Consider the following 14,725-nt stretch of genomic DNA (forward strand, 5'->3'; position numbering starts at 1 on the left):
GCACATGTATTCAGTACTTTTGCTGCAATGTCATCTGGGCCCACGCTCAACTTGCCTCCAAGGCCTTCAGTGACGTCTTAAAAAACCATGTAGAACCATGTAGAGTGGATTAAATTGTGATTAAACCTGTGATGCTGGGAAGCTCCTGTCTAGTATTTAAGAAGTGAAATTAACCTTGGTTACAAATAAAATTATGATTATTGCATTGTTCCTTTATTGATCTTATAAATTTTGCCCTTGTCTAGAACCTTTCCTCGGGGAAAACCCATTTTAGTTCAGCTTCATGATACCTTATCTGCGTGCTTTTAATTTTTTATGTGTCACTAACCTTGCAGTAGTATTGTGTTGCTGGAAAACTGCATTCATTGCGGATTGAGGTATAGAGTGCCGTATTCCAGAGATAAGGAAGGTTAAGTTGGGATCAACAGTAATAAGGTCATAACTGTCTGTGGTAGTAGCTGCTACAGATTTGCTAAAAACAGAGCTTTCTATTCTGCGGCACACAAAAGGGAGAAAGAAATATTAGTCAAATGTGGTTTGTATCCTAAGGGATGATCCTCCACTCTTCACCTGTGCTGCCTTGGTAATGAAAGGGACAACATCTCATCTAGCCCGTTTTCACTCTTGTTCATGACCATGGCTGATGTGGCGTCTTCTTTTTTTCTGCCAGCTCCAGGAGAGAGTCGGCTAAGTTAGTGCAAGTGCTTTCATGTGACCAAGAACATGTTTGTGGTTGTGCATTAGCTATTTTATGCAGAGAGTTTACCTGGAGCCCACTCAGGAGGTCAGTGTGAATCTGTTAGCAGAATGGTTGCACTTTTTTTTTCATTTCACTGCAATGTCAACTGAACTTTGTAAATCAGAATGTTTCTTTCACAGTACTCTGGTTGGGCGGCTCTTGAAGTGCCGTAGTAGTATGCCTGTCTCTGTCCCAGAAGGTCTGAGCTTAAGTCCTACTTGGAGTCGTAGAGATATACAGCACGGAAACAAACCTTTCAGATCGACCACATACCCTAAATTAATCTGGACCCATTTGCCAGCATTGGCCCATATCCCTCTAAGTCTTTCCTATTCATGTACCTATGCAGATGCCTTTTAAATGTTGTAATTATACCTGCCTCCTCCACCTCCTCTGCCAGCTCATTTCGTGCATGCACCACCCTCTGTGTGAAAAAGGTTGTCTCTTAGATCCCTTTTAATTCTTTCCCCTCTCACCTTAAAACTACGCCCTCTAGTTTTGGACTGCACTACCCCAGGGAAAGACCTTAGCCATTCATCTTATCTACACCCCTCATGATTTCATAAACCTGTACAAGGTCACCCCTCAGTCTCCGATGCTCCAGGGAAAGTAGATCCAGCCTATTCGGCCTCTCCCTATAGTTCAAACACTCCAACTCTGTGAATCTTTTCTGCAACCTTACAAGTTTTACAATATCTTTCCTACAGCTGGGAGACCAGAATTAAACACAGCATTCCAAAAGTGGCCTAACCAATGTCCAAACAGGTTGGTTGAAAAAATTTCTTTAAACCAAAACTTCTGTCTAGGTGATAGTTGGCACTGAATGTTGGCATTTTAAAACTCAGTTCATTTTAAGAGAAAGAGACAATATAATCTTTCATTTTGACCAGGATTATGCATTGGATCCTCAGTAGACATTATGATATCCAGCATGGCTGAAAAGGTAATTCAAGGTTTCACTTCCCACCCCAGCGACTTGGTCAGAAAATCAAGGCTCAACCGGTTCAATAAAGGGAGTGCTGTGTGGTTGCAGCTGCTACCTTTGGGATATGACCAATGCCCCAGTTTTAGCCCAGTCCGCAGCCATTCAATGAAATGGAAATGGAATTTCAAAAGGATCTACCAAGTACACAAAATACCTAACTAACGTATCTGGGACCAGTATGGATTGCATAGGAGCATGTACAGAGTGAAATTTCTCTCTGTTGCAAGAGAAGGTGCAGGTGCCATAGAATGACAATGAGTTTTGTTGGTATGACAACAGTTCCTTTTGGGGAAAAATAGGAAGTCAACTTTTTTTTTGCTGAAGGAATATTCTGCCACAGCAACACTGAATCTGTAACATTTTAGAAATACAGTTTCGCATGATGCCTTATGAATTTTGCCTTGTTTCTCCTCCCTCCACCTTTTTTCCCCCTGGGACTGATGGTCTCAGCATTCCCTTCTCCTCACCACTGCTCAAGTTAAATGGAAACTCTTTTTTGTTTTGGTTTCCCGTCTTAAATTGCAATCCAGTCACTGCTGGTGATTGCCTTGTTGGTGAGTGTGAGATTTCAATGTGAAAGATGGTAGAACAGTTTTGGCACTGAAGCCTTTCATGTGTTTTAACCAGAGTAAACTTGGTTCATTGTGCCTGTGTTTGGCTCTTTGAATGACCTAACAAATTAGTCTTTCTCCCCACCCTTTCCTTGCAAGTTTCTTCTTCTATGTCGCTGTGCTGTTCCATTTTCAAAATTACTGTTGAATCTGCTTTCATCACCCTTGCGGACAGACTTTTCCAGATCATGAAATGAAAGTTTCAAAAAAAACCTCCTCATTTCTCCTTCCTGCTGTGTCCTCTGATTACCAAAGTCCTGTCAACAAAAGTGGTTTCTAATATCATAGAACATAAAACAATACAGCGCAGAACAGGCCCTACGGCCCTCGATGTTGTGCCGACCTGTGAACTAATCTAAGCCCCTCCCCCTACACTATCCCATCATCATCCATATGCTTATCCAAGGAAAAAGACTCTCAATGTCCACTCTATCTAATCCTCTGATCATCTTGTATGTCTCTATTAAGTCCCCTCTTAGCCGCCTTCTCCCTTGGGATCATTTAGTCTAGATGCAAATCGCTTGAAGAGAGTTAAGTGCGGAGAGCATTGATAAGTAACCATTCACTCGTTAGAAGTTCTGCAATGTTTGCACACTGGGTTAATAATGCATTGACAGCCCACATTTCACTTACTTCTTCTTTTATCAGGAAGTGAGCCACATGACTTGGGTCTCTAGTGATTCACTGGTCAAAGACTAGGCTGCAGAGCAAAACCTAAGAAATTCGGTGGTGTGCAGATAAGGATTTAGTTATCAGTTTTGTGTCTGGAGTGAGATATGAAGCCAGGTGTTCAGGGAAGGGATTTGTATGTGGAAAGCTCCAGAGGAATTTGAGCAGTCCCTACTGTCAGGTATGTTCTCCTGCTCCTTTCCTAGTGCGCTGAAGGTACACAAGACCAACCTGTGTGGTTTAATCATGTGTGTGCGTGTGTGTGTGTGCGCGCGTGTGTCTGTATATACGTGTCGCAGTCCAACAAATTTTATTTATGTACAGAATTGTATTTACATCTGTAATTTTACTTTTGCATGATTAGTACTAACTTTCAGATGTTTTCTAATATTTAAAAATGTGAGTTTAAATATTACATTTTCTTTTAATTATTTATCTCAGTGCCATTGTTGTGTTCTAGTTTTATACAGCTAATCACATTATATGATTATTTGTGAATTTAATATAGATAGAATTGGTTGCGACTTAATGTGCTCAAAAGCATCAAGTGAAAGCTTCACTGTGGGGTTTATATATGAGGGGATTTGTTCCGCTGGGAGCAGTGACTATGAATTCCTAAGATCCAACCTGTGAAGCTCCAATCATTTGAAATTCCTATAATATAACAATCAAAAGTTGCTGGGTGAGGTGGGGGGGAGGGGAGCACAAGAGGAGAAAATAAGTGGCGACAGGAGAATTAATTATGGTAGGGGAGAAGATTGCTGGCAATATGTTGCAGGAGTGTGGGAAAATTGGGACGTGCATGAAGATCATGTCAGGGGTGCACTATTTTTGGTTGAACACACTTGACAGGCATGGATTTGTCCAATTGAACTGCATGAATTGAGGGATGGCACTGTGGCTCAGTGGTTTGGTACTGCTGCCTCACAGTGCCAGGGACCCGGGTTCAAATCCCTCCTTTAGAGAGTGTCTATCTGTGTGGAGTTTGCACATTCTCTCCTGTGTTGAACGGTTTTCCTCCAGGTGCTCAGGTTTCTTTCTACAGTCCAAAATGTGTAGGTTAGGGTGATTGGCAGTGTGAAATTGCCCCATCAGTGTCCAGGGATGTGTAGGCTAGGTGAAGTAACCATGGGAAATGCAGGCTTACTGGGATAGAGTAGGGAGGTGGGTCTGGGTGGGATGCTGTTCTGAGCCTAACTGTGAGATTGATGAGCTGAGTGGCCTGCTTTCACACTGTAGAGATCCTATGAATCAAAACAAATTGTGTACCTTTTATTTATGAGTGATCTCATTTCCCCCATTGCCTTTAGTTTGTATTGACTGTTGTATGTCGATGGCTGTAAAACATTTTGGTATATTATGAGCTTATGAAAGGTGCTATATAAGTGAAAGTCTTGGGTTCGTGAGTGGTTTCCTTTGTGTCCTATTGGCAGTGAAATCCACGTGTGCTTATTGAGTTTTCGTTCACAGATTGAAAGCCACTTCTTCCTCGCTACCGTGAGAATCAGGAACTTGTACAGATGGAGAAAGATATGGAGAGGTTGAAACAGCTGGCAGGGCATGCTGTGCCCTGTCAGCGTAAAGTGGCCCCTCGACAAGCAGGGGGTGAAAACGCCACGAGCCAGCCTGTGGAATCCCAGGAGCAGGATGATACAAATTCCACAGCTCTGGAATGTCTGGAAAAGGAGTTTTCCAATTACCTCTGCTCGCTTCCAAATTTCTTGCAGGACGAGAGAAAGAGAGTGTGGAATGGGCTCATCTCTCAATTCCTGCAGGTACTCTCTATGTTTTCACCCTTCTGCCTTTTTGCTGTCATTACACAGTTACCACATCGCTTGCACTTGGTATCAAAGCGGGGAGAAAGCTTTTCAAGAGGAAGCTGACATGAGATTTTTATCTTTATATGTTGCTGATTGAACTAAATCAGATCTGTGTGTGTTTATTTGCGTGTATTCCCACAGAGAGAAGTGTGTGCATCTGATTATAAACTTCAAAACAAATATACTGTGGGTGCTTGAAAGCAGAAAGTGAAATGAAAGGTGCAGGAAATATTCAGGAGAACTGGCAGCATCTGTGGTGAAAGATAAAATAGACAATCTACAATATAAATTTGATTTATCTATTGTCATGTGTACCTAAGTACAGTGAGAAATTTTGTTTGTGAGCAATACAAACAGATTATAGTAAGCAGGGATGTACTAATCAGAGGGTGAGAAAAACTTGGACAGAGTGAGGCATCTAAGTCACATTGTGTAAGGCAATGTAGTAACTGGATAAACATTATTTAAAGTTTGAGTCCATTCATCAGTCTAATTACAGCAGGGAAGAAGCTGTTCTTGAACCTGCTGGTGCGTGTGTTCAAGCTTCTGTACCTTCTGCCTGATGGAAGAGGTTGTAGGAGATCATTACCAGGGTGGGAGGGGTCTTTGATGTTAGCAGCCTTTCCGTGGCAACAAGATGTGTAAATAGAGTCTGTCGATGGTAGGTTGGCTTCCATGATGGTCTGGGCTGTGCACTCCACCTTCTGTAGTTCCTTACAGTCCTGGGAAGAGCAGTTGCTGTACCGGGCCATTTGACAATATGCAAACAACTGTTGATGCTGGAAACCAGAAATAGCTGGAGAAACACAGCGGGTCTGGCAGCATCTGTTGAGAAAGAAATGGAGTTAACAGTGACATCCTTCTTCAGTTATGCTTAGTGTGCAGCAATTTCCGATATTGTCGTAAAAGACACTTTGGTAGCTATTGTCCTTTTGTCAAAATGCCTAGTGGTGGCTGTATTGCATATGGAGTAAATCACTGCCCTTCTCCCCCTTCCACCTCTATTCAACTGTGAACATTTGTCGGATTATACACCAAACAGCTCGGCAACTTTCCCAGCCTGTCATAGGCCTCAGACGTGGCATTCTGGCTCACAGGAAGCTGCCAAGCAATCCGCGTTCGGCAGCTTCTGGATCCGAACAACCATCGGTCCAGGTTTACTCCTCCAGGAACCCAATGGTAAGATAATCAGACCAAAAGAAAGAGGAAGAGGAATAGGCCATTGGGTTCTCAAATCCAAGCCGCCATTTGATTGGATCATAGGGAGTCAATGGCCTCGAGGTATTATTGCTAGACTGTTCATCCAGAGACCCTGGTAATGATCCGGGGACAAATGGTGGAATTTGGATTTAGTTTACAAAAACAGTTCTGCAATTAAGAGTCCAATGATGACCATGGAATCAGTGTCAATTGTACAAAAAGTACAGTTGGTTTATTAATGTCACTGAGGGGAGGAAATCTGTCGTCTTTGCCTGGCTTGCCCTACATGTAACCCCAGACCCACAGCAATATTGTTGGCTTTCAGCTGGCCTCTAGGCAATTTAAGGGGAGGTAATGGCCTAGTGATATTGCTGGACTGTTAACCCAGATAATGTTCTGGGGACCCGGGTTCAAATCCTGCCGTGGCAGAAGGTGGCAATTGAATTTGATAAATATCTGGAATCATCAGTCTAATGATGACTGTGAATCTGTTGTCAATTGTTGGCAAAAACCCATCTGGTTCACTAATGTCCTTTAGGGAAGGAAACTGCCATCCTTACCTGGTCTGGCCTGTGTGTGACCCCAGACCCACAGTAACTGCCCTTTGGGTAATTAGGGATGGGCAATAAATGTTGCCTAGCCAGCGATGTCCTCATCCTGTGAATGAATTAAAAATAAGTTAAAACTGGCTGAACTGACATTCCTTATATCCACGTTCATGTACTTTCCCTGTAACCCTTGTATCCCTGACTGATCAAGAACCTGTCTGTCTCAGCCTTAATATATACAAAGACTCTGTCCAAGCGCTCTGTGACAAGGAGTTCCAAAGGACTGTCAACCCTCTGAGAGAAGATATTCCTCCTCATCTCAGTTTTAAAATGGGCTTTATTCTGACTGTTTGCCCTCAGGTGCCAGATTCTCCCAGGAAGGGAAACGTCCTGCCAGTGTTTAGGTAGGTCTTTTTCCTTTGCTTCTGACTCCTAACGGTCAACAGGTTTAGGGATGAGGGTTGATTAAGGGCCAGAGGCAAGGGAGGTGGCTTGCAGAGACCCCAACCTTGCCTCATTTGTGCCTCAGATTGTTCCCAAACTGGAGTAAATGGACGCCAGGATGCCCTCTTCCACCACCTCCCTCCCCCAACAAGTTCACCCAGTTAGGAAAATAGCCATTCTATTACTTACCTTTAGAGCAGGTAGAACTGAAATCTAGGCCTCCCACTTCAAAGGAATGGACTTTATCACAAGTTCCCTTAAAACCAGCCATTGTATTTGCTTGCTGAGAAGGCAGATAACTAGGGAGATGGTGAGATGAATTCTTAAGTGGCTGTTATTTGACCGTTCAAGCTATCTGACTGGTGAGTTGGTGAAGGCCTCTTCTGGCTTAGCTCTTGATAGCTGAGGTGGTGTGAAAGGGGAGCTATCTTTCAACTTTGCAGGACCAACTTGTCCAGTTACTTACTGCTTCTCACCACCTTCTTTGCCAACTTCAAGGAGGGAAATAACCCGCTCAGTTATTGCTCTTAATCATTACTGAGAAGCTGTTGTTGGGAGATGTGTATTGTCAGGGGAATTCCTCTGACCCCAGTGTGGCCCTGCCATATCTGCGCTTCAAAATTGAGAATCGCTTGCTTACAGTCATCGTCAATACACACCTCCCTGTGATGTGCAAACCAAGCGAGGGTGATGTGAGGAAACATAGATAACACAGTGTGGAGCTGGAGGGACACAGCAGGCCAGGCCACATCAGAGGAGCAGGAAATTTGACTTTTTGGGTCAGGCCCCTTTGCAAAACATCAACTTTCCTGCTCTTCTGATGCTGCCTGGAGTGCTGAGTTCCTCCATCTCCACGTTGTACTATCTCTGACTCCAGCATCTGCAGTTCTTGCTAACTCTGAGTGATGTGAGGAAAAATCTTTTCACACTGCCAGTTAGTCATTGAGATCAAGCCTTGTTAAATTGAGACATTCAAAAGTGAAAGTGTGGCAGGGATGTGGAGAAAAACAGAAGATTGGCATTAGGTAATAGAATCAGTGCAAGCAGAGTGGGCAGAGTGGCCTTCTTATGCTTTGTAACTACTCTGTAGCAAGGTCAGCAGCTTTAGAAGCAGGAGAAATAATTCAGTAGAGCACCACTTGACAAGAATTCTTATTTGGTGTTAGCGATACAGAGAGAGGAGAGAGCTCTTTTAATCTGCATCCCAGTTGCTGATCTCTGATGCACACTTGCTCTCATACTGTTCACCATATGGGATGTCACACAAGTGATTCACATTCTGTCTGTGACACTTCGCTCAGCTGTGACCAACCCACACAAGCGTATGAAAGTGGTCAGCATTGGGAGGGCCTGCTCCACTGGAAACTAATTCTCTTTCTAAAAAGAATGACAGTGAAAGAAAGCGCGACAGAGCCACAGATTTCGGGAGAGCGTTTCTGAGGCAGTAAGCTAATGGAGAGGTTCAGATTCTGTAATAGCAGCAAAGAGGAATGTTGCAATTTCTGGAACCATCACCTAGATTTCTGGAGAAGATTGGGTCTTGAAATCATTTGAGACATCTGTTGCTATTTCCTGTCATTCCTCCCACATACCTGTTTATAATGGAGTTACTTTTATTTGCTTTTGTTCTATTTTTGTACGAACAGCTGAAATGTTCGATGCCAACAGCCAGGCTATTCCCCACACTTCATTACTAATGAAGAATTTTGTGCTTGCGGAGTCACTATTGTCCCACCATGTGTTCTGGCAAATTCCTGGGCCATTTTCCTTTTTAACCTATTTTTACGTAAAGAGCCTGTTTAGAGATGTTATCACACACCTCTGGAACAGGCGTGACTTGAATCTGGGTGTCTTATTTCAGGGGTGGTGATGCTGCCACTGCACCACAAGAAGGCCCCATTTTTGTTTTTGTTTGAGTCCATTTATTTTGTTGGGTCATTAATGACTGAATCATGTTATTACTGGTTCTGTGGCACACAGAATCCATTGAAGGAAAGCTGCATTATCAAAACTTCAGGAGCTATCATAGCCAGAGCACTGTGTTCAGAATGTCGCTTAGTCTTCAGGCACTGTCTTTATCAGCTATCTGTATGTCAACCATCACTTAGTTGACAGCGCTCTCACCTCTGAGGCAGAAGTATTACGATCCCATCTGATGTTAATACTGGATAAGTTGAATCCCAGACTGAAATTTGACTTGATAAGTTATTGATACAGGGTCATACATCATGGAAACAGACTTTTTGGTGCAACTTGTCCAGACTGACTTGCTCCCAAACTAAACTGGTCCCACTTACCTAATGTTCTACGTTGTTTACTTTAACTGCCCCAATGTAAACAAATACTCTGTAAGAACTGGGCCTCTGCTCTTTGTAGTTTTTATAAATGACTTGGATGAGGATGTTGAGGGTGGGTTAGTATGTTTGCTGATGACACAAAGGTTGGAGGTGCCGTGGATAGTATTGAGGGCTATTGCAGGCTTCAGTGAGACACTGACAGAATGCAGAGCTGGGCTGATAAATGGCAGATGGAGTTCAACCTGGATAAATGCAAAGTGATGCATTTTGGAAGGTCGAACTTAAATGCTGAATATAGAATTAAAGGCAGGATTCTTGGCAGTGTGGAGGAACAGCGGGATCTTGGTGTTCAAGTGCATAGCTCCCTCAAAGTTGCCACCCAAGTGGATAAGGTTGTTAAGAAAGCATATGGTGTTTTGGCTTTCATTAACAGGGGGATCGAGTTTAAGAGCCGCGAGGTTATGCTGCAGCTCTACAAAACCCTGGTGAGACCACACTTGGAATATTGTGTCCAGTTCTGGTCACCCTATTATAGGAAAGATGTGGAGGCTTTGGAGAGGGTGCAAAGGAGGTTTACCAGGATGCTGCCAGGACTGGAGGGCTTGTCTTACGAGGAGAGGTTGACTGAGCTCGGACTTTTCTCTCTGGAGAGAAGGAGGAAGAGAGGTGGCCTGATCGAGGTGTACAAGGTAATGAGAGGCATGGATAGAGTCGATAGCCAAAGACTTTTCCCCAGGGCAGGATTGACTGCCATGCGGGGTCATAATTTTAAGGTGTTAGGAGGAAGGTATAGAGGAGATGTCAGAGGGACGTTCTTCACCCAGAGAGTTGTGAGCGCATGGAATAGTTTGCCAGTGGTAGTCATGGAAGCAGAGTCATTAGTGACATTTAAGCGACTGCTGGACATGCACATGGACAGCAGTGAATTGTGGGGAATGTAGGTTAGGTTATTTTATTTTTGGATTAGGATTATTCCACAGCACAATATCGTGGGCCGAAGGGCCTGTACTGTGCTATACTTTTCTATGTTCTATGTTCTATGTAACTATAAATCTCTTTTCTTTTTAACTATTGCTTCAGAAGGCCTTACAAGTTAATCATTCAACCCCTTTCTAGAAACACACAGATCATAAATCTCATATGCCACTAGTTCAAAATTCAAACATTAAAATAAAAGACTTTAAAATATATATAAAACGTACACATTACAGATGGCATTCAAGTGCGACTCCAGAAGTAAAAACTTGGGTTGCTACTCTAGTCCAGAGCTGAAGAATGCTGCATTTCCTGAAGTATTGTCTTTTGGCTGTGTTGCTAAACTGACACACTAGAGTCCGAAAAAGATTCTATAGCATTTATTTCACGCAAGAGCTGGGAAATTACCTTCTTTGTCCTGGCCTCGATCAACATTGCACAATCATCTAATCTGGCCATGATTCACCTTTCTGTTTGTGGAAGCTTGCTGTGCACAGTTTGGCTGCTGTGTTTCCTACAGTACATTAGCTATTTTGAAAGTTATTATTGACTGTTCTTCCACTGCCCATCAGTATGTTTCTAATCATAACTCCCTGCATGGGACAAAAGTTTTATCCTTCTCTTCTCTGGTTATTCTGGCAGTTATCAATTTACCCATTGAGTAGCAATAAGCTTTAAGAGTGTTTAAGCCTGATCTGCTATTTGATAACATCATGAGTGACATAATGGTGGCTTCAACCCCTGTCAACCGCTATACCTCTGACTCCCTTGTCAGCCAATAATCTGTCTCATAGAATCTGTAGAGTGTGGAAACAGATGATTCGGACAATCAAGTCCACACGGACCGTCTGAAGAGCATCTGAGCCAAATCTTCCACCCTCCCACCCTGTCCCTGTAACCCTGCATTTCCCATGGCTAATCCACCTAATCTTCACATCCCTGAACGCTACGGGCAATTTCCCATGGCCAATCCGCCTAGGCTGCATGCCTTTGGACTGTAGGAGGAAACCCATGCAGACACGGGGAGAATGTGCAGACTCCACACAGACAGTCACCCGAGGGTGGAATTGAACCAGGGTCCCTGGCACTATGAGGCAGCCAGTGCTAATCACTGAGACACTGCATCCCCAGCCTTTTAAAGAATTCAATAACTCTTTCTCTGCTGCTCCCTCGGAAAGAGAGTTCCTCAGACCTACAAGCTTCCTCAGAGGAAAAAGAAATTCTCCTCATCTCTGTCTTAAACTGGAGACCCCGATATTAAACTGTGTCCCCGAGCTTTTGTCTATTTATCTTTTCAGCAACCAACTTGTCAAATCCCCTCAGAATCTGAATGTTTCAATTTTACTTTTCTAAACTCCAGTGGATACAAGGCCAGCCTTTCCTCATAGACAACTGTACATTCCAGGTATTAGATTGGTAAGCCTTCCCTAAACTGTTTCCAGTGCTTTTGAAAGCTTACTTGAGTAAGATGACCAATACTGTATACAGTTCTACCATTAAATATCTGACCTCCTACATTACCACCAGTTTCCTATTAAATTCTTATTCGGGGCAGCACGGTGGCTCAGTGGTTAGCACTGCAGCCTCACAGCGCCAGGGACCCCGGTTCGATTCCAGCATCAAATAACTGTCTGTGTGGAGTTTGCATGTTCTCCCTGTGTCTGCCTGGGTTTCCTTCCACAGTCCAAGGATGTACAGGCTAGGTGGATCAGCCATGCTAAGTTGCCCATAGTGTTCAGGGGTGTGTGGGTTATAGGGGGATGGGTGTGGGTGGGATGCTCCAAGGGGCGGTATGGACTTGTTAGGCCGAAGGGCCGTTTTTCCACACAGTAGGGAATCTAATCTAATCTAAATAACTCTTTCTCAAAGGTCTCATCCTCTAATCTAGGCAAAGATTTACAAAAGTAGCATGCGAGTTCCAGCTGAGGTCCAGCATAAATAGTTTTATTGTTATTTTAGATTACCGTGTTGAAAGATTAATAGTGTGGACTGCCAATTATCCTCACACCACACAACTGAACTCTCTGTGGAGCAGGAAGTTGGTAAAGGTTATTAGAATTTGTTTTTTCAAATGCAAATACTGGAATGCTGACAGAGTGAAATAGAAGACAACAAATCAATCATTGGATTGTAAATTACCCAGAGAGAGGCTGATAAAAATATTAAGGCAATGGTTCATTTGTGAAATTTACCTAGATTTCCACAGTGTCTACTAATAAATGATTGACTTTAAGGTGCTATTACATTACATAAGGCCAGGGGTGGACTGTTCAACTCAATAGATACAGGATTCTCAGTGACCTGCATCGATCAGATCACCATTTCCTCTTCAAAATTCAAATGGGTACGGATCTAACCTGTCCAACCATTCCTCATGAGGAAATTCCTTCATTCCAGAAATTCAGTTAAGTGTACTTTCTCTGAGCTGCTTGTAATGCAGATGTATGCTTTCTTAAGAAAGTAGACCCAAAACTGTACATGGTATTCCAGGTGTGATCTTGACAGCATGTTGTACAACTGTAGCAAAATGATCTACTTTTATATTCTATTCTCCGTGAAATGAGTGATAACATTCCATTGGCCTTGTTTGTGAGCCCACAGCATTCATTTCCTGCATTGTTTTGAGACCTTTCTCAAATTTTGTATTTTATTCTCCTTTCTTAGCAATGGTTCCTACAAAAGTGGATGAGCTCACATTTCCCACATTATATTCTACTTGCTAGTTTTTTTCGGCCACGATGTATATACATTTCCAGATTCTCTAGCTCTTCATTTAACATATCCAGATTATTCTGGAGCCTCTTTAGGTTCTCTTTGCAGCTTACTTTTCTTTGTGTCATTAGTAACTATACACCAGTCCCTTCATTCAAGTCATTGATTTAGATTGGAGGTATTTGAGGGATACTGATCTTGTGGCACTCCACTGGTTACGAATTATAAGCCTGAAAATGACCCTTCTATTCCTATTATAATAACACGGTGTGAAGCTGGATGAACACAGCAGGCTAAGCTGCATCAGAGGAGCAGGAAAGCTTGATGTTTCGGTTCGGTACCCTTCTTCAGAAACGACCCGAAATGTCAAGCTTTCCTGCTCCCCTGATGCTGCTTGGCCTGCTGTGTTCATCCAGCTTCACACCGTGTTATCTCAGATTCTCCAGCATCGGCAGTTCCTACTATCTCTTTTATTCCTACTGTTTGCTTCCTGTTATCAACAAATTCTCTATCCATGATAACATTGCCTTTGACACCACAAATGTTTTATTTGCTATGGTGGCTTGGCAAAAACCCTTTGGAAATTACAAGTACACTACATCTAGATGTTCCCCATTATCCAACTTGTTATTTCCTCCAAAAACTGCACATGGTTATCATGATAACTATGATTTTCCTTTCATAATGTAACATTGACTCTACCCTGTTGCAATTATATTAAGATTTTCTGTGTACCTCACTGTAACTTCCTTTTGATAATAGAATCTAACATTTTCTGTTGGGATAAGCAGCTTGTAATTAATTATTTTTGTCTAAATCTGAGCCTTAAATCTGTGTCACCTGGATGGCAACTCTTCTGCCATTGGACTATTTACAGTTGCTGAACCATAATGCAGTTCAGAAGTGTGTAACTTAGCAGAATAATATGAACCTGGTGCTAGATGTCCAACAACAAAACAGTAGTAGTATCTTCTAAGAAGGAGGTAAAGCACCATGAATTTTGAAATCCTGAAATATAAAAAGCTGGCAATGCTCAAAGCCAGGCTGTATTTGTAGGGGGGTCTTGGGTCTGGTAGAGAAATAGCTAGTCCTTCTGACCTGAAAGATTTTTGTCTTGGCCTGACTTGCTGGACAGCTTCTAACTTCACAGAATCAGTAGTGTGGAAGCATGCCGTTCGGCCCATCAAGTCTGTACTGACCTGCTGAGGGGCATCCCACTCAGAGCCGCCTCCCCCCCCCCCCCCAGAGCCATATCCCTGGACACTATAGGGCAATTCAGCATGGCCAGTCAACTTACACATCTTTGGACTGTGGAAGGAAACTGGAGCACCTGGAGGAAGCCTACGCAGACACGGGGAGAATGTACAAACTCCACACAGACAAGAGAGTCGCCAGAGGATGGAATCAAACCCAGCTCCCTGGCACTGTGAGGTAGCAATGCTAACTACTGACACAAATTGCTGTCTTTGGCTGCCGTCTCGAAACTCTGGTTTAAGATTCCAGCTGTAAACTTAGATTTATTTCCCATCTGAAATAAAGTGATTTCGAAGTTCTAGCAGAAGATGTCTTATGATCTTTTATCATTGTTGTTCACCTTTGCAGATCTTTGACAACAACTCAAGTAATTTGATAATGATGTTCCCAAGTGTTTTGCCATTCTCCACTGAAGCCTCTAAAGTGTTGGTGCAAACAATCAAACAGAAACTAGATGGCAAATTAGGAGGT

At 43.0% G+C, this 14,725-nt stretch overlaps 1 protein-coding gene across 1 annotated transcript in view; it reads left to right on the top strand.

Annotated features, from left to right (window-relative positions):
- The first annotated feature begins 3,028 nt into the window (after positions 1-3,028).
- Positions 3,029-14,725, top strand: part of wdfy4 (WDFY family member 4) — a 277,951-nt gene continuing 266,254 nt past the window's right edge. The window contains exons 1-3 of the mRNA XM_048563720.2: positions 3,029-3,185; positions 4,475-4,779; positions 14,603-14,723. Of these exons, the coding sequence (XP_048419677.1) occupies positions 4,525-4,779; positions 14,603-14,723 (376 nt within the window). The 5' untranslated portion in view covers positions 3,029-3,185; positions 4,475-4,524. The remainder of the gene's footprint in view (positions 3,186-4,474; positions 4,780-14,602; positions 14,724-14,725) is intronic.

The sequence above is a fragment of the Stegostoma tigrinum genome, chromosome 37 (assembly GCF_030684315.1).
Source record: "Stegostoma tigrinum isolate sSteTig4 chromosome 37, sSteTig4.hap1, whole genome shotgun sequence".
NCBI classification, from domain to species: Eukaryota; Metazoa; Chordata; class Chondrichthyes; order Orectolobiformes; family Stegostomatidae; genus Stegostoma; species Stegostoma tigrinum.